The 22,347-nt window shown below is 49.0% G+C and overlaps 7 protein-coding genes across 7 annotated transcripts; 4 read left to right on the top strand and 3 right to left on the bottom strand.

The window, feature by feature from the left end:
- Positions 1 to 527: 527 nt before the first annotated feature.
- Positions 528 to 1,928, top strand: N7520_004156 (putative endo-1,4-beta-xylanase; the record flags this gene model as incomplete). The annotated part of the gene is made up of 5 exons (XM_057138091.1): positions 528 to 559; positions 609 to 768; positions 818 to 950; positions 1,002 to 1,115; positions 1,171 to 1,928. Coding segments are annotated over 5 exons (1,197 nt in total), but the record flags the coding sequence as incomplete, so codon positions are not given.
- Positions 1,929 to 2,104: 176 nt separating this feature from the next.
- On the bottom strand, positions 2,105 to 2,536 carry N7520_004157 (uncharacterized protein; the record flags this gene model as incomplete). Its single annotated transcript, XM_057138092.1, has 1 exon — positions 2,105 to 2,536. The coding sequence occupies one exon, from the start codon at positions 2,534 to 2,536 to the stop codon at positions 2,105 to 2,107; it is 432 nt and encodes a 143-aa protein (XP_056998557.1).
- A 148-nt stretch (positions 2,537 to 2,684) lies between these two features.
- Positions 2,685 to 3,737, bottom strand: N7520_004158 (DUF2841 domain-containing protein; the record flags this gene model as incomplete). Its single annotated transcript, XM_057138093.1, has 1 exon — positions 2,685 to 3,737. One exon carries the CDS (start codon positions 3,735 to 3,737, stop codon positions 2,685 to 2,687), a length of 1,053 nt encoding a protein of 350 aa, XP_056998558.1.
- A 4,317-nt stretch (positions 3,738 to 8,054) lies between these two features.
- N7520_004159 (uncharacterized protein) lies at positions 8,055 to 9,377 on the top strand (the record flags this gene model as incomplete). Its single annotated transcript, XM_057138094.1, has 2 exons — positions 8,055 to 8,271; positions 8,680 to 9,377. The coding sequence occupies 2 exons, from the start codon at positions 8,055 to 8,057 to the stop codon at positions 9,375 to 9,377; spliced, it is 915 nt and encodes a 304-aa protein (XP_056998559.1).
- Positions 9,378 to 10,000: 623 nt separating this feature from the next.
- On the top strand, positions 10,001 to 13,476 carry N7520_004160 (putative nuclear serine protease HtrA2/Nma111; the record flags this gene model as incomplete). The annotated part of the gene is made up of 4 exons (XM_057138095.1): positions 10,001 to 10,627; positions 10,700 to 12,997; positions 13,051 to 13,248; positions 13,300 to 13,476. 4 exons carry the CDS (start codon positions 10,001 to 10,003, stop codon positions 13,474 to 13,476), a joined length of 3,300 nt encoding a protein of 1,099 aa, XP_056998560.1.
- A 1,007-nt stretch (positions 13,477 to 14,483) lies between these two features.
- N7520_004161 (uncharacterized protein) lies at positions 14,484 to 18,349 on the bottom strand (the record flags this gene model as incomplete). The annotated part of the gene is made up of 4 exons (XM_057138096.1): positions 14,484 to 15,053; positions 15,100 to 17,970; positions 18,027 to 18,117; positions 18,171 to 18,349. The coding sequence occupies 4 exons, from the start codon at positions 18,347 to 18,349 to the stop codon at positions 14,484 to 14,486; spliced, it is 3,711 nt and encodes a 1,236-aa protein (XP_056998561.1).
- A 1,048-nt stretch (positions 18,350 to 19,397) lies between these two features.
- On the top strand, positions 19,398 to 20,868 carry N7520_004162 (uncharacterized protein; the record flags this gene model as incomplete). Its single annotated transcript, XM_057138097.1, has 6 exons — positions 19,398 to 19,442; positions 19,661 to 19,820; positions 19,877 to 19,908; positions 19,989 to 20,106; positions 20,162 to 20,358; positions 20,410 to 20,868. The coding sequence occupies 6 exons, from the start codon at positions 19,398 to 19,400 to the stop codon at positions 20,866 to 20,868; spliced, it is 1,011 nt and encodes a 336-aa protein (XP_056998562.1).
- Positions 20,869 to 22,347: the final 1,479 nt, after the last annotated feature.

Consider the following 22,347-nt stretch of genomic DNA (forward strand, 5'->3'; position numbering starts at 1 on the left):
CTGTTTGCCTGAAGACGGAGTCTTCTCCGACTTGGCTTCCTTGTACTTCCGTGCAGAACTCGAGCGTCAAAGCGCTACGACGCATGCAATAGGGGAAATTTACAATCTCTAACTTTAACCGGTATATTCACGAAATGTCAATGGTAATTTGAAGTTCAACGCCTGCGACTTGAGACGTTGGCCTACATTTGGAACGATAAACGGGGACTCACCTTCTGTTCAATCCAGACGGCAAGTATTGAAAGAAGAATTCATATGATTTCAACTTGACTATTAGATAAGGTTTTATTTTCTATGGCATGTAAATTAGGGTTGTAGCCGAAAATCAGTTCGAATCCTCGTTCTCTTTGGAAGCCGCGCCTACTCCGCCACGGGGTAATTGTCCGGATATAATCTGCTTGTATGATAGCTGTCTTGAAACCGTTACTATGTTATAAATATGTCTACTCTGTTCCATTTGTTCACTCCAAGGTCAAGCTTGACAGTCCAGATCTTTTGAGTTCAATATGGTTTATCTATCTTTTAGGTCATTGGCATTGATTGCCAGTATTCTACCACTGTACGTATCACAATATCTACAGGGGTAGTTCTATACTAATCCATTGCAGTACCCAGTCATCTGGCTTGGATACTGCGGCTGTTGCTCTCGGCAAGGTGTACTTTGGGACAGCAACTGATAACCCAGAACTGACTGACACGGCTTATGTGAAACAATTGAATAACACACAGGATTTTGGTCAGATCACGCCTGGAAATTCTCAAAAGGTGGTTTTTAGTTACTTCTTTCTGAATCAACTCGACTGCTAACCAATCACAGTGGGATGCAACCGAGCCAACCCAGAATACCTTCACATTCACCAATGGTGATGTGATTGCCGACCTGGCGGAGGCCAATGGCCAGAAGTTGAGATGCCATAATCTTGTATGGTATGAACAGTTACCTAGTTGGGGTGTGTTTACAAATGCTTCTACTATTAGCTACTAGTACTAATCAGAAATAGTGACAAGTGGTACTTGGACCAACGCAACACTCCTTGCAGCCATGAAAAACCACATCACAAAGGTAGTCACGCACTACAAAGGCCAATGCTACGCATGGGATGTTGTAAACGAAGGTACGAAATTTCCCCTCTCCCTCTCTCTCTCTTTATACTAAACTCACAAAACCAGGCCTCAATGAAGACGGCACGTACCGCGATAATATATTTTACCAATACATAGGCGAAGCCTATATCCCCATCGCATTCGCAACAGCAGCAGCCGCCGACCCAAACGTCAAACTCTACTACAATGACTACAACATCGAGTACGCAGGTAGCAAGGCTACAGCCGCACAGAACATCGTCAAACTAGTCAAGTCCTACGGCGCCAAGATCGACGGTGTAGGTCTACAAGCTCACTTCATTGTGGGCAGTACACCGAGCCAGAGTAGTCAGGCAAGTAACATGGCTGCATTTACCGCTCTGGGCGTGGAGGTCGCGATTACGGAACTGGATATCCGGATGACGCTCCCTGAGACGGATGCTTTGCTTGCGCAGCAGAAGACTGACTATTCGAATACTGTGGCGGCTTGTGTGGCCACGAGCGGATGTGTGGGAATTACCATTTGGGATTGGACGGATAAGTACTCTTGGGTTCCGAGTACTTTCTCGGGGCAGGGTGCTGCATGTCCTTGGGATGAGGAGTTTGTAAAGAAACCTGCTTATACGGGGATTTTGACTGCTTTGGGTGGGACTGTGACTGGTACGGCTACTTATTCGCTTAGTGCCACGACAACTGCTACTATTACTAGTACCAGTACTGGGTCTAGCTCGACTGGTGTGCAGGAATGGGGCCAATGTGGCGGTGAGAATTGGACTGGGGGGACGACTTGTGCTGATGGCTATAAGTGTACGTATGTTAATGATTGGTATTCGCAGTGTCTGTAATTTCCAGGTTATTGAGCTTGGAAATACAAGAGACTTGGCTGGGATGAGAATGATATTCTTATTGTCTGGATGTCACAATAAATGCTGCCAATCAGAACTAATTATACTTTATAAAGTACCCATGCGTGATTGATAAAAAGAGAGTCGTAATCCGTAAAATGAGGAGAAAGAAACCGCTAATAATGGAAATAGTAAGGGAACGCAGAGGCGTCCATGTCCTCCCCGAATGACTCGGGGGGGGGTTGTGCTGGGGTGGAATCAGCTTGTGCTGGGAAACCTTGAAGATTGTGGTAGGCTTCCGGTATAAAAGGAGGCTCTGCCACGTAAACAGGAGCGAAATATTCCATTGAACTTGGGCTGGGATTCTGTGCAGTGCTGGTAGGGAGAGAAACTCCCGTCTCAACGCACTGACGTTTCCTTTTCAGATCTTGTGCAGACATAGCAGCCTGGATATCATCGACGCGGTTTATAGGTTCGGGTTTGATGTACTGAATAGGGCTGTGCGAGGTAGACAGAGGTATTGGAGACACGTTTGCGGATACATCGCTCGCTGCAAGCGTAGTCTGGGAGGTGTTTGGGGGTCGCATTGGGCCACTTCGGATAGTCATGGTTGCGTGTAGAGATTCTTGGATGGTTTTCTCTTTACTCGGTGTGGTCTTCCGGCTGCTTGGTGAGTTCACGGGATCAGGAAGGTTTGCGCGTGCGATGGATACTAGGGCTTTTCCGTCTGTTAAGGTTCAGCTTTGTCCTTTCTTCTCAGCTGGAGGACAAACTCTCACCTGTTTTGCCATCCAGAAGTTTCTCTTCCTCCTCTCTAACCTCGTAGATTTCGTCCATCATCTGTAACCGCTCGACCGGGGTGATTTGACGTCGGATCGGCTGGTCTGCCTCTCTCAGTCGTCGGGCGGTGATTCCATAGCTAGTGCGCAATTCGCAGAGTAAATAAACAAGAAGTCTAATTCGTTCTTGGGGTTTGTTAGATGTTGTGGAGGGTGGCCAGAATCCATGGGAGTCTTTCTTACCAGCCTTAGGAAGGTGATCGGGCTCTCGATGGCTCACCCCTGACGGCCACCATGGCGGCTTAGTCTCTTCTGGATTCAATTGTTGCGTCCGGCCATCCACAATCTTGCGTCCATTGTATGGATAGTTCACCTGCTTGCGTGGCTCTACCAACTTGATGTACGCTTTGGCCAGGACACGACAGTTCGTCTGCTGTAGGTTTTGGAAAACCTTCTCATAGTATCGACGGAGAAAGTCCTTGTCTCGGATATTGATAAGGGCCTTTTGGGGACTGGCCATGCTGATCTCTTCAGTCCATAGCTGCCCTCGTTGGTTTTGTGGGCTTCGGGACCACTGTGGTGGCCAGGGCTCTTGCTGCTGCGCCGGCCACATGGTCGGGTCTGTCGGCGGTCCTTGATGTGCAGGTATCACTTGTCTCTGTCTTTCCATGCTTCCTGGAAAAGATTCAGTGTGCACTTGGCTCGCTTGGGCACGAAGCGGACCTTCTCCACCGGTCAATCTTGGTGGTGAGACTGATGCGCCCGATCCCTCATCTGTCCTTTTCGTCAATACTCTAGTTTTTCCTGGTTCTCGCCGACTATGGGTATGTGACTTACATGGAGAATGTGATGTTCCCAGGTCCTCAGACCTAGCTACGGCCTGCAAAAATGCGTCCGTGACTCGTGGAGACAGAATAGCTTCACGGCTACTGGCAATGGACGGCGAGGCTTCATGACGAAGATTGCCATCTCGATCGATATAGATAAGAGCAAAATGCGGATGAGCCAACTCATCCTGTTGGTTGGACATGGTTGGAGTTACCTATGGATGGTAGTCAGTTCCAAATTTGGTGCCCAATCTGACTACTACTCAGGAGATCTCATCACAGATCAGTCACAAGCATACCATATACCGCAATCTCATTACCTGTGAGTTAAATTCAAGTTTCACTAAAGAATTGGCAGGAGAAAAAGAACCCCAAACAGATTGAGAGGAGCAGGAGGGTTTATAACCGGGGAGCATTGTTTTGTGGGTTTGGAACGCCAGTATAAGGGAACAAGATCACTGACCGCTGAAGCTCTCAGGAAAAATGACACCTCGAGATCTCCGGAGATTTATAGTAGATCACTATCCTCCAGCCCTGGGCAGTGGCGCTCAGGGCCGAGGGAGGCTTGACTGGAGGAATCGACTTTAGAGCGAGAGAGAGAGAGAGAGACCCAGCACGGGACTTTCCAAATGCGAGCCACTGAGCCACTAAGCCCACGCACTATCCACCTTTTCACCCTGTATTTACCTTACCGTTGACCTGCAGAATACCATGCAGCTTAATGGTTTTTCTTTTGACTAGTACTCCACTGTCATGTATCTTCAGACCAATTCGTTGATGATCATAGTATTCCTTTCCACTACATCCTACACAGTTGTTACTCCCGGAGAGAAGTAAAGTGGTGACAACAACAAAGTCAACACTAAAACACCAAAACACTAGGGACATATGTATGTCTAAACAGACAAGTATCTAACGGTCAAAGAAGATGAGATGAAATTTCCAAAATTGTGGCTGGATTCCGCTAATCCCAAACCTCGGAACAGGAGTGGAATGTAGATCTTACAAGCCATCAGTGACAGAAGTACGTAAGGCCACGTCCGTACTATCAGTTCATCTCTGTTTTAAGCTTTTTGCATGAACATAACCCTATGGTTCATAATCCCGAGTCAGGCACCTAAATTCATCTTGCATGAGCTGGAGTAGGGGCTGAGAAGGATCTCGCAAATGCCGGTGTGGCGTAGACGAATGAACCAAAATTGACTTGCATAACGAATTGTGGCTCAATTTCTGATTTCTTCTATTATTTTCCTCTTTTCCCTCGGTTTGTGCTGTATTTTGGCTTTCTATCTTTTGCTCCGGCCCGCGTCTGCACGATCAGATCCGTACGATACCCGTGCCCACATGCCCTAGAAATGTCCTTTCAGCTCATCCTTACCTTAACTTTGGTTCAGTGGGGATTATTGAAACATACGGGATATGAATACATCCGGGATTTGAATGCCGGTACCCCTATAATTGAAGGGTACAATCCGGCATATATTTCCTACTTTAGCTAATTGAATATCAAATTCATTCTTGATGGCTCTATGGCTCTCGGAGATAATATTGACGTGAATATTTCTTCCGATGCTAGTAGATGCATAGTTATATAGATCGGAGCGGTAAGGGTGGTATGAGCTCCGAGATTGACATGCTGACTTCCTGATTTGACTTAACGCATAACCACATGACCGACAGTACAAAAGACCCTAAATTGATCGAGGTATGTATATTATCCCCACTCACCTCAATACGCGAGATAGGAAAATAGCCCACATCATCACATATGTGAAGGAAAATGGGATCTTTTCTAGAGATATTCGATCCATTTCTCTATTCCTCTCTCATGACTAGGGAATCCTTGTCAAATCCAATGTTACCTAGTCATTGCCTCTACCTGTATCCGATGCACGTTCTCGTCACCGATGGACATGCTTTTTTGACATACTATTTACGCCACTTTGTGGCTGAGTCGGTCGATCAATTCATGCCTTCACCGAAAGATGATCTTATCCAGAAACTGTTATCTGGACTGACTTTTCCCCGCGAGAGCTGAAGCATACCCGAAAGTCAATGCAATGTGGATTGACATGCACTCATACTGTACAGATCGAACTATGCATAATTGATCGTAAGTGCATCGGCCAAGTCTCAAGGTGGCAAATGGATCCCCGCTCGGCCCTAATCTTTGGCCTGGACCTGGGCCTCATTGCATTTGGTAATTCAGAGCCAAGGCTCGAATAAATATCTTGTTACAGTAGACCACAAGCGGTAGGGCTGTCATCCTCCTTCTTAATCGAGCAAAGCCTTTCTTCTTTAGGTGGAACAAAGCGCCACAAAAGATGGTCCACTTACGAATTTGGGATCTGTCCTTGTTCAAGATAAAGAAATGCTGAAATCCACTTAGAATGTCAGGCTCGGACGTTTTCCTGATATCCACCCCAATATTCCTCTTTTTAAAGCTTGTCACCGTCTTTAGTGCTTACAACGTTACTCTTTCTGCCACGCACTTTAGGATCGTCATCTTAGGCTGGAACGGAGAACGGAGAACAGAGATCAGATTTCTCCGGATGCAAGTCATGTAATCATGTAACACGGTGGACCAATGGATCTCACGGTTGACAAATCATCGTGCAGGCGGGGGATGGGTTCTTTTGGTGCAAGGTTTGGATGCATGCTTCGATAGTTGGGGCCAAGCAAGGCAGGGTTCATCTTGTAATTAGACCAGGCCTATCATACAACTGTAGATTAGGTTCAGATGTATCGCATGGTATTTTCTCGAATTCATAAATTGTAGTTTAGCGGTAATGTTGGACGTTATTGAGAACGGTGTGGTGTAGGTAGGATCCGATGCTAACCATGTTACTGTCAAATCGCTCGACATGCATGGAGGGGGCTCATGCATGCAGTACCGAGTACCAGGTCGCTTTATACTGCGGTGTAACGCACGGCGAGGGAAAGGAATGACGCCCAGACATTCACAATCCCTAGTGGCATCTTCAGAAACCATCCGTTGCCTTGTGGAGTTCAAAGCTTGGCTCTTCCATAAAGGGCACAGAAATATGATGTGCCTGAGCGGAAATGAAAATCCGACGGATTCCCTCAAGCGGCTAGCTGAGGTGGGCTGCTGTCATTCCCCCTAGGTGGTCTGTCAATCTATCCATTTGGCTAGTACAAGCAAAGATCACCGGCTTGCATTTCCTGGAAACTGGGAAGAATGGACCACTCTAAAGTGCATAAGTGGCGTTGGAATAACTTTTCTTGATCTATTGTGCCCCTCTTAGCGAGATGCACGTCGCCCGTTCCAGATAGCCTCCTTGTGGGCGCCCCACCCGGATGTATGACTTGCGGTATGAAGTGGACTGAACGAAGACCACGTCACGAGGTATGGGCTCCCTCGAACTGCAGATCGTATCGCTAATGAAAAATGATGGGTTTGGACCAATACTGGATCCCTCAACGGTGGGAAATCTGATATCAGATGCAGCCGGGGTCGCCGTTAGCGCCGTACCCAGAAATACGTCATGTTCCAATCCAAATCAATAGTACAAACAACCAATCATAGACTATTGGTTTATTAGTAGTTCCTAGTTTGTTTCGTGCACAATGTACCAAGGAGTAAAGCCGATGTTTTCAAGGTAAAGCCGATGTTTTCGAGGTAAAGCCGATGAATCATGCTGATGATCAAGGTAATGACGATGGATTGAGAATATGAAAATAAACTGGAAAAGTGATTGATCTCATGAGACAAACAAATTTCGGAGAAACCTTGGATTCTTAGGAACCATGGAATGTCTGTGCCACATATGAGCCCTATTGTGGCGCAGCGAATCTGTGGCTGAATATGGACCCACCATGATTCATGACAGCGGTCAGGCGGATATTGCCATGACCGAGATTACGTTATATTTTCAGCCTCTTATCTCACCGCTTGAATACATACTGCCATGTACCATTCAGGAGTCCCGTGACCAACGTTCAAAGAAACTCGCCTCTCCAACTTCATGGAGAAGTCTTGGGGAAATTACCAAAACCTACATTTGGACACAGAATTCAGCGTAAATCCCAATCAAAAAGGCCCATTTATCCACCTATTGGGTCCGTGTCTCCACAATTCAACCGAAAAGGCTCCGCTGCATTAGCCCGTCCACGGCTGATCACTCTGAATCCGGACCAACACCAAAATCTGTCCTTGCTCCGAGTCCAGCTCTCTCAAGGTCGATCGTGTTCCATCCCCTGGCTACAGTATTTGTGTCCTGGACCAATCACTTTCTTCTATTTTTCTGGTCTTGTCTAGATCACTTCCTCCCATACACGGCCCATTTCCCCTGCCCATCCCTGGATTCCCGTCCAGCCCTTCTGTCTTGCCCGTGCGGCTCGTGCGTAATCGACTTCCCCGGGACTTTATCTGGTGTCAAAGAAAAAAAAAAAGGAAATCCCCACGAACAGGATTGACTGCGGTCCACCCTTGGACGCCCCCTCCCCGGCCCCCTCTTAACGGATAGTCTATCTTCGTGATGGGCTCGCCTTATTATACAATGGATTCCAATACTGGCTACAACCCAGCCGCCTTTCCCGTTCCGACACAAAGCCCAAATCCGATGTCGTTCTACCCAAACTCGATGTCCCAACAATTCCCACAGTCCAAGGCCCCGTCACAGCCTGGACAGCAGCAGCATTCCTTTGGTTCCCTCCCAATGCAGCCAGGTGTTCCCGGTGGAGCTATGATGCCCTCACGTTTCCCCCAGTCTTCCGGTACGTGGGCAACTAACCCCCTTTTATTTTATTTCTTTTCAAAAAAAATATTATATCACCCTTTCCTTTCCTCTTCCCTTTGATTACCACTAGCGCGGTACAATTGTTACCTTTGCCCTGCGGGGTCAACCTGGCTCTAGTGATTCGGAGGAGCAAAAGCCGCATTATCTATCCAAGGCCTAGACCAAGGTTAATCGTTTCCATTGCTCCCTCCAAGATGCGCTTGCTTGTCCTGGAGGCCTGCAGTGTTGATGGATCTTCTCATTGGATAACACTTGCTATCATGTCACCCGTGTCCTCATTCGTTTGCTTTGCTGGTTTATCTGCAGGGCAAAAGGCGTGTTTCGGGTAGCGACCTGACACTTCTTTCACACTGACTGACGTTGGATCTGGCCGCTAATATGACAGCAGCACCTATGGAAAATTTCTCTGCGCCCTTTAGCCAACCTCCCCTCCCCGCAAACATGGCCCAGTTTTCGCAAGCCAACCCCGCACCGAATACTCCCTCTACCGTTGCGCAGACATTCTCCCAGAACATGGCCTCCATATCTGCAAACAACTTATTGACCAACCAGTCACGGCCCCAGATGAACTCCCCGCGGGCCGCTCAACCGGGAACCCCCAACATGGGTCAGGTCCCAGGCCAGGCCCAACAATCCCAGACGCCGATGCAAGGACCATCCCCGGCTCAACTACAAGCGCAGGTACAGGCGGTAGCACGAGAGAAGATTCGCATGACGACACTCCTTGACATCAATTCAACATTATTAGAGGAGATTGTGAATCTACAGACGGCGGGCAAGGCAGGTTCGCTCAATGCTGACGGGACCGCCCCAAAGCCGAGCCAGGAGTATATTGATTGTATGCGACGACTACAGGCCAACCTGTCGTACCTCGCCTCTATAACGGACAAACAAAAAAGGCTCCCGGCGCCGGCACTGATGACTCCGCCTCCAAGCTTGCCCGTCCTGAATGACTTATATCAAAAATTAAACGAGCTCTTTCCCCGATCCGGCCAGGCTCCTACCCCTCAACGGTTCAGTCCCGCTATGATGCAGGGAAATGGTGGACCTAGTCCCTCCCCCATGCCAGAGTCAGTTATCTGATGACTGGGAGGATCTGCTGTCGAGATACTTTTTTCGGAGTTCTGGATCTACCCCTCCTTTACTCTTACATTGATCTTTGTCGTCCCCGAACTACCAGTCATACGAGGCGTCATGGGGGAACCCACGACCCCCTTCCACCTACCACACCTCCCATGTACTAGTACCAACCAGTTGAGGGACACGGCGCCTCCCGTTAACAGGCGCCCCGCCCTGTTTTGCGCTCCCTGAGTTTCCGCTTCTTGGATCTATAGTACATCAAGGGCATGAAATACCCCCGGTTATGAGTGTAACATTTTTTGAATTTCCAGGGAACTCTGATATCTGACACCTGGAGAATTTTGAGGCGAAACGCGCGAGATATCTAAATTATTGGAACCGACAGACGGTTCTACTCATATTTCTACAGAAAATGGATCAGCACTCTAGACTTTACTCATTTTAAGTAGTAAGGTCTATTCATTCTCCATTAATCCTTCATATACTAGATAAAATGTAACTATGTAATCTAGCATGCAGATCTTCGCATGGGGCGCGTGGTCCGGGCATGGGATCGGATCGTGTGAACGGGTGCGCCCACCAATCAGCTACTCCCTTTTTCCTCTCCGCCTCTTCATCTTGCGCGAATGTCTTTGTTGACCAGGAGCTTCCAAGGTTTTGCTACTGCTTCTGCTGTGGTGCATTGGCCGGTTCGTGTCGCTCCTACTACTTTCTCTTTTCCTTCCCGACCCACTGGCCCTTCCTTGAATCCTAGTCGCCTCTCTCCTTCGCTCTTCCAACTTCCTCGCAGTCTTCTGCAATTCTCGCGCCGAGCTACCTCCCTTTCCACCAAAACCATGGATTCGAATAGCGATGCTGGTGTCAAGCGCAAGCGCAGTACTGTCTCTGGTAACGCGGATCGACCTACAAAACACCTCAAGCCTGAAGGCTCGGTCCTAACCCCCGGCGACTCAACCCCGGCCAATGGAACCGTCTATGATGTCGAGGAGGAGGATGATGATGCGGGACGCATGCTTGCTCTTGGTCCTGCCCAGGCCGACTCACCGGAGTGGCAGGCCACTATCGAATCGGTTGTAAAGAGTGTGGTGTCAATTCACTTCTGTCAGACCTGCTCCTTCGACACAGACCTTTCTATGAGCAGTCAAGCTACCGGCTTTGTTGTGGATGCGGAGCGGGGATATATTTTGACCAACCGACATGTGGTATGCGCTGGTCCATTCTGGGGATATGTCATCTTTGACAATCACGAAGAGGTAAGTTTGGCTGGCACGGGATGAAAAGAAAGGTGGCAAGAGCAAAAAGAAAGCTAATGGGTTGCCTGATAGTGCGATGTTCGCCCTGTTTATCGGGATCCTGTGCATGATTTTGGTATTCTCAAGTTTGACCCCAAGGCCATCCGGTACATGAAGCTCACCGAGCTCAAGCTTCAACCCAATGCAGCACAAGTCGGTACGGAGATTCGGGTGGTTGGTAACGATGCCGGCGAGAAGCTCAGTATTCTTTCCGGTGTTATCAGTCGATTGGATCGTAACGCACCCGAGTATGGAGAGGGATACAGTGATTTCAACACCAACTATATTCAAGCTGCAGCGGCTGCCAGTGGCGGTAGTTCGGGAAGTCCCGTTGTCAACCTCGACGGAAATGCTGTAGCTTTGCAAGCGGGAGGTCGAGCAGATGGTGCTGCAACTGATTATTTCCTACCTCTGGATCGCCCACTTCGCGCATTGGAATGCATCCAACAAGGCAGGCCCGTCACTCGGGGCACCATCCAGACTCAATGGATTCTCAAGCCGTTCGATGAGTGTCGTCGTCTTGGCCTAACCCCCGAGTGGGAGGCTGCTGTACGTAAGGCTGCTCCTGCGGAGACCAATATGCTTGCCGCTGAGATTATTCTCCCCGAGGGTCCTGGCGATGGAAAGCTGCAGGAAGGTGACGTGCTGTTGAAGGTGAATGGCGAGCTTCTCACCCAATTTGTTCGTCTTGATGATATTCTAGACTCCAGTGTTGGGGGAAAGGTTCAGCTGCTCGTTCAAAGAGGAGGCAAGGATCTTGAAGTCGAGTGTCAGGTTGGTGATCTCCACGCGATCACCCCCGATCGGTTTGTGACTGTTGCTGGTGCCACTTTCCATGATCTATCTTACCAGCAAGCCCGCCTTTATGCCATTCCCACCCGTGGAGTGTATGTGTGTGAGGCAGCTGGTTCTTTCAAGCTAGAAAATACTTTGTCTGGATGGATCATCGACTCGGTTGACAAGCGACCAACTCGAAACTTGGATGAATTCGTGGCGGTGATGAGAACCATTCCTGATCGCTCTCGGGTGGTCATCTCTTATCGCCATATTCGGGATCTTCACACTAAGGGTACCAGCATCGTCTATGTCGACCGTCATTGGCACCCGAAAATGCGTCTCGCGGTTCGTAATGATGAAACTGGGCTCTGGGACTTTTCTGATCTTGCAGATGCCATCCCTGCGGAAGCTCCTGTTGCACGCAAGGCAGACTTCATTCAGTTGGATGGCGTAAGTCAGCCTGCTGCAGCTGAGATTGTTCGCAGCTTTGTGCGTGTTTCATGCACCATGCCTCTGAAACTTGACGGTTACCCACAAGCAAAGAAAACAGGCTTTGGTCTCGTGATTGACGCCGAAAAGGGTCTGGTTGTTGTTTCGCGGGCCATTGTGCCCTACGATCTTTGTGATATTACTATCACCGTTGCCGACTCGGTCATCGTCATTGCCAAGGTTGTCTTCCTGCACCCGCTCCAAAATTACACTATTATTCAATACGACCCCAGTCTGGTGCAGGCTCCTGTACAAAGCGCACGACTCAGTTCCGAATTCATCAAGCAGGGCCAGGATACCATCTTTGTCGGTTTCAATCAGAACTTCCGCATCGTAGTCGCCAAGACTGCTGTCACCGATATTACCACGGTTTCAATCCCAGCTAATGCATCTGCTCCTCGGTATCGGGCAATCAATCTGGATGCCATCACGGTGGATACGGGTCTGAGTGGCCAGTGTACTAACGGTGTTTTGATTGGCGAGGATGGCGTGGTCCAGGCACTGTGGCTGAACTACCTGGGCGAACGAACCCCCAGTTCTCACAAGGATGTCGAGTACCATCTGGGATTCGCCACACCGTCGCTTCTCCCCGTCACCTCAAAGGTTCAGCAGGGTCTCACGCCTAAGCTTCGCATCTTAAACATGGAGAGCTATGTTGTTCAGATGAGTCAGGCCCGCATCATGGGCGTATCCGAAGAATGGATCCAGAAGGTTGCGCAGGCCAATCCCTCGCGCCACCAGCTGTTCATGGTGCGCAAGGTCGACTGCCCAACAGCAGACTTGACACCTACCGATAGCTTCCAAGAGGCAGATATCATTCTCACTCTGGATGGACAGCTTATTACTCGGGTTTCGGAGCTGGATGTAATGTACGAGAAGGAGGTCCTCGAGGCCTTGATTGTCCGAAACGGCCAGGAGATGCGTATTCGTGTCCCCACGGTCCCGACAGAAGATTTGGAGACAGATCGGGCTGTCGTTTTCTGCGGTGCTGTTCTGCAGAGGCCCCACCATGCTGTTCGACAACAGATCTCCAAACTTCACAGTGAGGTTTATGTTAGCGCGAGGGTAAGTCAATTCTTCATCTTGGATATCCTGTGTGTTACTGACCATTGTCCCAGAGTCGTGGCTCTCCCGCTTACCACTATGGTCTTGCGCCGACCAACTTCATCACTGCTGTCAATGACACCCCGACTCCCAATCTCGACCTGTTCGTCAAAGAGGTGTGCAAGATCCCCGACAATACATACTTCCGCCTGCGTGCAGTGACATTTGATAATGTCCCTTGGGTTGTCACCATGAAGAAGAACGATCACTACGTAAGTATCCCTTTTTTGCACACCATGTAAAATCACTAATAATGGCTGCAGTTCCCCATGTCTGAGTATCTCAAGGACCCCTCCGTTGCAGCCGGGTGGCGTACCGTTTCCCATAGTAAGCCTAATGAAAAATTGGGTGTTGCGGCAGACGCAGTGAATTTGAACCCAGATGCTATGGATGAGGGTCTTGAGGGCGGAGGAAGTGATATGGAGCCCGACATGGAATGAATACCTTACTATATAAGTAAGTTTTGTACAATATTCGGTATGGACGGCGCGACCGGGTCAGGCTAGGTAGGTAGGTTCAACCAAGGTGCACGGTTTTTTTCTCATTTAAATTATTGTTATTGTATGCGGCCTGGACACCTGGGCACCTGGGCAAACACACATGCTGCCAGAAAATAAAAATTCATGATGTACAAACTCAAGTTGACGGGTGCACGGGTGCATTAGTACCCAGAGGTTTTAAATTGTATTCAGAGATATACAACAGTTTGAAGTACGTACATTGTCTACCCCTAGAGGATACATATGTATGTGGCTGGCATACCATGCATATTATGTTGGGCTATATGGCGACCCACACCTGGACACATGTGCAGTTGACGTGGATATATATATCATTGGCACGCCACGAGAAACCAACCACGTTGCCAAAGTATAATTGATGAGATATAATTAATGAGATTGATTAGCACCAATGACACAGGGGGTTGGTTTTTTCTTAAAAAAATCAATGGAATAGAGCGAAGAGACAGAAATCGCTGCTAAGGGGAAGCCAAGATACCCCTTGGAACAACAAAAAGAAATGCATCATCCGTGAATCGAACACGGGCCTCGTCGATGGCAACGACGAATTCTACCACTAGACCAATGATGCTGGTTCACGTTAAGACAACTATTTATTGATTATATTAAAGTAGATATAAGTATGCATATATAGGCTGGTTAGTGCTCCGTACCTACTAGCAACAGGAGAGCCATTTATTCACAGTATATGAAAATATATGATTCCACAGGTCAATAATGCAGACCCCTTGACCGGATCCATTGATTCTTCGTTGCTGTTGTCTAACAGATATAGGACTGGATAATAAAAATACATAACGCCAAAATCAGTACTCCTTAGAACTCCACATAATACCCAATGCCCTTAATTAACCAACGCCTGAACTGCCAGTGCTGTTCGAAATTACACCCAATAGGATATCTAGACAACTCCAGGAACAGTCACCTCAAATGTTGAAAGACCAGCCACCATTACGACGTAATTTTTGTCGCTCAGCCACATCCTTCCGAATCTCCTCCTGAGTGAGACCGTCCGGACCAGACCAGTTTGCACTGCTGGTTCTGTCACGGTATTTTTTGATCTTTTTGTCGGCCTTGAAAGTTTCCTCCAAAGAAAAGGGTGCAATCGGTCCGAAGATCGAGTCTACCTCCATTCCGTCCTGCTCAACGAGCAGGTCTTGCAGCTCTTTGGCCTGCGCCCACTTGGGTACGGGGAACATCTCCGAGTCCGAGTCATCCTCGTCCTCGCTGTCGGTAGCAATCTCGGGAAGGTGTATACTGTCACCACTGGGGTATTTGGGGGAGGGTTTGGCCTGGGCAGGGTTGCGGTGGACAGAGCCAGGAGCGGAGGGTTTGTGCGCCGATGGTGGAGGCGCACGATTAGGCTCAGCGAAGGGAATCTTGCCATTTGCTAACGAGGACATGTCCAATGGATGTCCGGGTCTCTGAGGCTGACCAATTTTCAAAGAGCCTACCTGGTGACCCATACCAGATTGGCCAAACAATGAAGTTGAAGGCTGATCAGATTCCTTATTAGTATAAAATCAAGACGGGGAAAAATACTAAAATGCATACCTTGCGAATGGTGCTAGGCGGGCGGACTGGACGCCCTATTGTTCGAACGGGCTGCCCATGTTCATCGTCCGTCTTGACCCGCTTAGCCTCGCCAGAAGGATGAACGTTGCTGGGCTTCCTAACGGCTGGCCTGTGACCTGCGTCCTCGTCCATGACTCTCTTGGGCGGCTTAGCAGGGTTAGCGGCAGGCGTGTTGACAGATCGACCATAGGGTTGAAGAGAGCCCAAACGCGAAGCAGGTCGAGAGACACCCGGTTCTTGTCTCCGCATGTTTTCCATTCGCCACTTCTCAATTGCCTGCTTATTCGCCGCTCTTTGAGAATCCTCCTGAGCAGACTGCTCTCGGCGCTCTCGGTCCGCCTCAGCACGACTTTCAGCCTGTCGACGTGCTTCCTCCTGCTGCTTGAGTTGCACAGCTCGCTTACGTTCCTGTTCCCTCCTCTGTTCCTCTTTTCGACGAGCCTCACGCTCTTCTTGCTCTCGCTTCCTCTCCTCCTGCTCGCGCTTTCTCTCCTCTTGCTCTCGTTTTCTTTCGCTAGCAAGCTGGGCCTTTCGCTGAGCCTGTGTCTGACTGGAAACGGAGCTCTTGAAGCTGCTATTGGATGAAGCAGTGTGCAGAGAATTGTTACTGGCTTTCTTTTTCAGAGTTGCCTGCTTCGGTGTAGGTGCCGGGACACTCGTTTCCTGAACATTGGTAGAAGCCGTGGGCATTGGAATTGCGCGGGACAGGGTGCTACCAACACGAACAGACACAGGTTGTGGCTTGGGCTTTTGCATGGGCTCGCGAGTTGGCTTAGGGCGTCGATCATTCTGCTTGGATTGAGGCATGGCAATCCTCGAGACTTCCTGGGCCGATTCAGGCTCGCGGCTCTGCGGCCGTAATGACTGGGAGGCCTTGTGACTATATGTGCTCGTGCGCTCTTCCGGCTCAACGGATGACTTGTCTTGTGCTATTTTCAGTTGAATAGCGCGTTGTCGCTCCTGTTCCCGGGCTTTCTCCTGGCGGGATTCTTCAGCTTGTTGATCCTCCAAGTCCTTCTGTCGCTGCTTCTGCTCCTTTTCAGTGGAACTGCGAGTTCGGCGACCCTCCTGTCGTGGGGAATAGGGCAATTGACGAGGCTGCGACTGGCGTTCTAGTTCCTTTTCACCCTTATCCGCACTCGCTCGTTGTTTTGGCTGAATACGAGGTTGTTCAGGTGAAGATGTTTCAATTCTTGCCGAGCTTCCGGTGCTTGTAAACAATCCCTTGGCGCTCTTCATGATTGATTGCAATCGAGTCTTCGAAGCACTGATTGGTCCATCATATCGTCGCGGCGATCCAGTGGGGGTAGTAGACGCCGCAGGCGTCATATGCGATAAAGAAGCGCTTTGTTGATGACCATGGGGACGAGGTGAAGAGAAGATTGAATATGATGACTTGGGACGCTCCGGCTCAGCAGAATACTTCTCTACACGGGGGGCTGGATCCCTCTTGCCCGGAGATTGAAATCTATTTGTGTCAAGATTTTCCATAACGTCCGCGGTCTTGCTCTTTTCGAGATTTGGTCGTTGGGGGATCCAATCGTCTTCGTCAGCGGGCGCAGCATCAGAAGTCGAAATGCGAGTCTTAGACTCAGAATTCTCGACTCTGGACTCGGATTTGGTAGCGGATAGCTCTGGATAAGCGATCTGTCCAGCAGATACAAGCCCCACCACCGGTGCCGCAATCGACTTCTTTGGTCGTGATGGCGGAGCCTTTCCAAGCATGCTGATTCTTTCATGGAGACTCTGAGTCGACTTTGTGCTGTGCAATCTACTAGCTTGTTCTGCATCCTTATCGTCATCAAGATCGATAGAACCAGAACTGCGAATGTTGTCATCCAGAGCGACATGGGTAGTTTTGTGACTCCCAGTCTGTCTGCCCAGATAACTGAGTCTACCGGCATTGTTCAGCTTGGGAAGATCAATGTGGCTGGTACGGGAAAGTCGTGAGCCTCCAATGCTCTTAGTGAGAGGTTCACGTGCTGGAAGAGACGCAAAACTGAGACTGCTCTTTCGGACCGGTAGTCGTTCGGGAGTAGAGTTGTCGGAGGGAGAGCCAATGTCATCGAAGTTGTCGAGAATTGTATCTTCTTTGGCGTCATGTTCCATACCCATGTCGATATCCTCATGCTCCTGGTTTTCTTGCCCCTTGGACGGCGTAGTAGCGGCTGGCTTCACTGGGGATGACTGCAACACCGCCTCTTCGGCCTCATCCTGAACGTCGTCTTGGGCATCATCTGGGGTGCTGGGTTTTTGCGGGTCTGCTGGCTTCTCCTCCTGCTTCTGCTTGCCTAGACTCGCCTTCGCCTTAGCCTGGGTCTTGGGTGTCGGAGTTGAGTTGATTTCCGGCTCTGGCTCTGAATCCTTAGCAGCCGTCTTTGCAGGCGACGCAGTCCGTTTCTGCGAGGGAGTTGGATCCACATTGACCGGCTCAACAGTCTCCCCGCGCGCACGAACATTCTCCTGGGCAGAGTGGAAGGAATCTTCAGCTAATTGCTGACTCATCGTGACATCGACCTGAGGACTCAACACAGTCGGCTCTTCCACTTCCATCGGTTGTGTGGAAACTTGAGTATTTGGCTCTGTGTCTGGCAAAACTACGTCGTCGAAATCTTCCATTCCATGATAGCCTGAGTCTGTGTTATATGTTTGGAACGAGTTGAGGTTTGAAGGGAGGGTTGGATAGTGAGGTTGCGCATCTTTCTCTACAGCCTTGGGGCGGGGAGATGCAGACGTTGTTGCCGTTGTGGATTTTGAGATGACACGATGAATGAAAGGGCTCGGGCTTGCCCTATTTTCGACTTGCTTGGGAGTCGAAGAAAAGATCTCGCTCAATGGCTTGTGAGATGCGTTAGCTTAGCAACGGTTGCGGGGACCCAGTGTGATAGGCTCACCACTCGACTTTCCTCCACATTTCGCTTGCGTGCGGTGCGAGGTGTTTTACCTCTCATCTTTCCTGGTGTTTTGAAAACATCGGTAAAGTTACTATGTCTGGAGTTAGTGCCAAGCCCGGTGCCCACAAGTTGGCCGCAACTCACGTTTGACCTTTGGAGAAGATTTCGGCCATATGCTCGTTCAGCCAATCCATTTCATGCCGAACGGGGTATTCAACCTCCTCCATCTCTTGCTCGACTAGTTCCGCCATGTTCTCTTTCTCTGCCGCAATCCATGCGGCAGAGCCGACGGGCTTTTGAGCCCTCGCGCCAGCGGCGGCCATGATGTAAACAACGCGCCGAGGTGGGGTGACGGGAAGAGTTAAGTGCGCGATCGAAAGGGAAGGGGGTTTGGGAAAAACGGTTATTGCTGATTGTCGACCATGGGTGTCGAAATGAGTAGATCGGAGTTGTCAGCGAGTGTGTTGTTGTATGTGTGTGGGTTCGGGAATGGATCGAGGATCAAAACAGACATCCCAATCAGGAAACGCGTAGGTCACGTGCTTATACATATTGTACAAGATTCCATTGAATAATATCATCCACCAACTGAAGCAGTGATGCATGGGAATTATTCAAATTTAATCAAGATACTTATAGAATGAATGTGTTTGATATGAAAATAGTATGCTTCGGCTCAATTCCTACCTTTTCACGCTCAACCTCAGAGATTCCGTATTTCATGTGACTAGTTTTCATAATGTTATTAATATATCAGTACATAATCTTCATATAATGCTCAAGCCTAGCACTTATAACTCTACCTACCCAGCTAGACAACCCTACAATTTATATTATATTATAGTCCTGTAGTGACTCTGTCCTTAACTCCGGATTCTGACTGGATACGTTATTGCGCCACTTCCGACCGTGATTCTTCATCTATGTCTGGCTGAGGTTGTCCACTGTCATACTAGGAAAAGCTTGGAAGTTGGAACCTTAATTAAAAGCATATTCATTGATATCCAAAGGTTGGAAATTTATGTACCGAGATAGTCATATTATAGTCATAGTCATAGCCGGGCCATCCGTGTGAAGAATTAGCTATTGTACCCCCTATTTAACCACTAAGATGAATCATAAGGTTTTTATCACCTTTTCTGCAACATGTTAGAGCTTCTAAATGCTCTATAGGAAATACAAAGATGTTTTAAATCTAAATATCTTGATTATAGAAATAGTTGACATCATTGGGGTTTTCTGCCTTGGCGGGACGCACAGGCATCACACCAAAACAATTCATTTCCTTATCTTTCCTTTCCCTTCATCCTTTCCACTTTCAACTTCAACGATTTCTTTCCTCGGTGAATTCTACTTCTACTTATTACCGCAATGGCTGATTCTGGTGATGTGAGCTACCCCAACTCGGGCAGTAAGGTATGTTACCCCCTCCCCTTTAAGAGAAAGCGTCAAGCTGCGACAACCGACTCCTCCCAACTGCTGCAAGATGCTGACTCGTGATTTCTTTTGCAGTATTCCTACCCTTCGCTCCTGCTATTCATCCCAGCTATAATGTCTGACCTGGAACCATCGAATTAGGTATCAAAGATATCTTGACCAAGGGTAAGTGGCATTCGTTGTGCTAGAGGTTCTAGAACATGGTCGATCTAATGCTTTCTTTTTCGCCCCCTCTTTTAGGCCCGGTTGTCGATAACGTCAAGTCTGAGGTTTCCAAGACCACTGGAGAGCTGCAAGAGCTAAAGAACTCTCGTGTCACCCCCTCTACTACAACCGAAAATGGCCAGCCTCTGACCCGTACGAATTCACCCGAAACCCCAGAAGTAGCTCACCAAGCTAATAATATGCCGCAGACTACCATTCCCTGCTGTACAGTCTTTTAAGCGTGAGTCTTGCGAGGCCCTTTAGATGCGAAATCGACCGGCCTATTTTCCTTCCGGCTTTACTAACCCCTCTGATCAACAGTGGGAACAACCGCGCGCGACAGCCGTTTCCTACGCCAGCATCACTGGTTTCATCTTTGCCGCCCGTTACCTACCCCTTCTCCGCTGGGCTTTCAAGTTTCTTTACATGTCGTTGGGAGGTGAGTTGGTCGCGTGACCCACCTTTTTGAGATCACGCGACTAATCTATGGATAGTGACCGCCGCTGTTGAGATTGCTGGGCACGTCATTCTCAAGAAGGGCATCGCCAGCTCGTTCCGCCCCCGCCGATACTACACAATCCCCAAGGAGACCCACGAGGCCGTGCTCGAGGACCTCTCTCAATTGCTGGACTTTTTCCTGATCGAATTCCAGCGTATCTTGTTTGCTGAGAATGTTGTTCACACTGTTGCAGTACGTTGCTTTAAGATAATCACTACAAAAACATAACTGACAGGACCGTAGGCTTTCACCGCTGCTTTCCTTGGTTACTGGCTGATCCGCATCGTCCCGGTTTGGGGATTGACTGTGATCGGGGTGACTACCGCCTACATTGGTCCTCTTGTGTATATCAGCAACCGTGAGATCATCGACGAGCAGATCAAGAACCTCCAGGATATTGTCAGCGCCCAGACCAACCAGTTGAAGGATCTGGCTGGCGAGCGCACCTCGCACGCCACTGGCCTGATGAAGCAGTACGTTGGTGACTACAGCCACAAGGCCCAGGAGTACATTGGCCGCCGCTCCGCCTCTCCCGAAATGACCAAGCTCCCCACCCCCGTGAAGACCGAGCCGGTTGCCGAGCCTGCCATCCAGACTGAGGACTTCCCAGAGGCCCCCATCGTTGAGCCGATCTCTCAGGTCGTGGAGTCGGTGGAGTCCGCCCCGCAGGCCGCGGAGCGGGAGCCTCTTCTGGCTGTTTAAAGGTCCAACTAGTCTCCTTTAGAGGTCTTGAGTCGCACGGTAGCCAGCCGCAATTATGACGAGGATCTGAAAACAGTTTCACTTCTTAACGGATGTTTTTGACGCACAAGATCGGCGGTGGGGTGCTCTCCTACTGTTGGGAGGCATTTGGAATGTATATTCGGCTCCCCAATCCCTTGATCTTTCATCTCGATGACGAAAAATTATGTTGAATGCTCGGACGATGATTCGCCGATGGTTCTTCACTTCACCCTTAACCTTTTTTATTATCTACATTTATCTTTAACCCCCTCACATGTGTATGCAGTCTTCTTCAACCCTGTTTATTTCTTTCCGGGTTCATGTTGTAATGTAATTGTCGCAAGATGATTTACGAATTTGACGTCTTGACTCGGATCCACGTTGGTCATGGATATTCCTAGTAAAATTATTAAGCTCTTCTGCTGTGTCTCCTTGAAAATCCGTGGCATGATAATGGAAGAAGCACAGCATGCCCCCACTGGACCAAAAAGCTGAAGTACACCTGGGTAGCGCTGTGTGCCTCTGATAACCCGGGAGGGCAGCAGCATAGATCTGATGCGCAGGAACTTCGACCTCGACCAATTAGGTAGCTCTTGTTTTGAGCCCTGCAACTTACTTCGCGCTCCCGCATGTGTACTTCGTGCGAGTGCAGCCGTTGAGTTTCATCTTGGTCTAGGCTCCCCTAATCGCCAATTCTCTGCATCATGATTCGGGCCGGGCTGGGGCGCGTCTTCCTTGTTGACCGTTGCATCAAGATTTTAATCTTCCGTTGAAGAATTGCCAGTTTAGGGATCCTCGGGACATGATATAGTATCATATCTTGATTTATGGCCCTGTCTGGGCGGTATAGTGCTGTCAACTGATCTTGAGCATATACTCCGTTCACTCCGCGGATATGCATGTCTACAAGGCATCCTCAATGAGATTCCAATAGAGTTTGAGTGCATGTAAGGTCAGCTTTTATATTACTCGGAAATTAAGAAGTATTGAACGTCGGGTCTCTGGTATCCCCCTGAGCAATCGCATTCTCGGTTGGACCTAAATTGTCGGGCACTAAATATACCCATGATCAAATCCAACAAAGCAGGGTCCAATTTGTCTAGGAATTCACCAAGGAATCACACTTTCCGAGGCTCGGATATAGGTTTGATAGGCTTGAGCCCTAACAGCAACATCCCAATCGAGATCCCTAGATATACCCCTTTTCTAGAAGCCGGAAAGAACAACTAACGGAAACATACACGATGATCAGCTTTACCGCTCTTTTGAACCCAATCTTGTCTGAGACATTTGGATCTGACTGCTTTTGGTTTTGTTTTGGTTTTGAGCTTGGTCTCAGACTCGTATTGGGCTGCAGTCTCATTGGATCTGTGAGAAATATGCCAATAGCACTCAAGTAGACAGAACATGGTCACACTTGCTAGCGGCATGAACTAAAAGAGGTGTAAGTGTAATATA

The sequence above is a fragment of the Penicillium odoratum genome (assembly GCF_028828045.1).
Source record: "Penicillium odoratum strain IBT 22623 chromosome Unknown utg000003l_segment0_segment0, whole genome shotgun sequence".
Taxonomy (NCBI): domain Eukaryota; kingdom Fungi; phylum Ascomycota; class Eurotiomycetes; order Eurotiales; family Aspergillaceae; genus Penicillium; species Penicillium odoratum.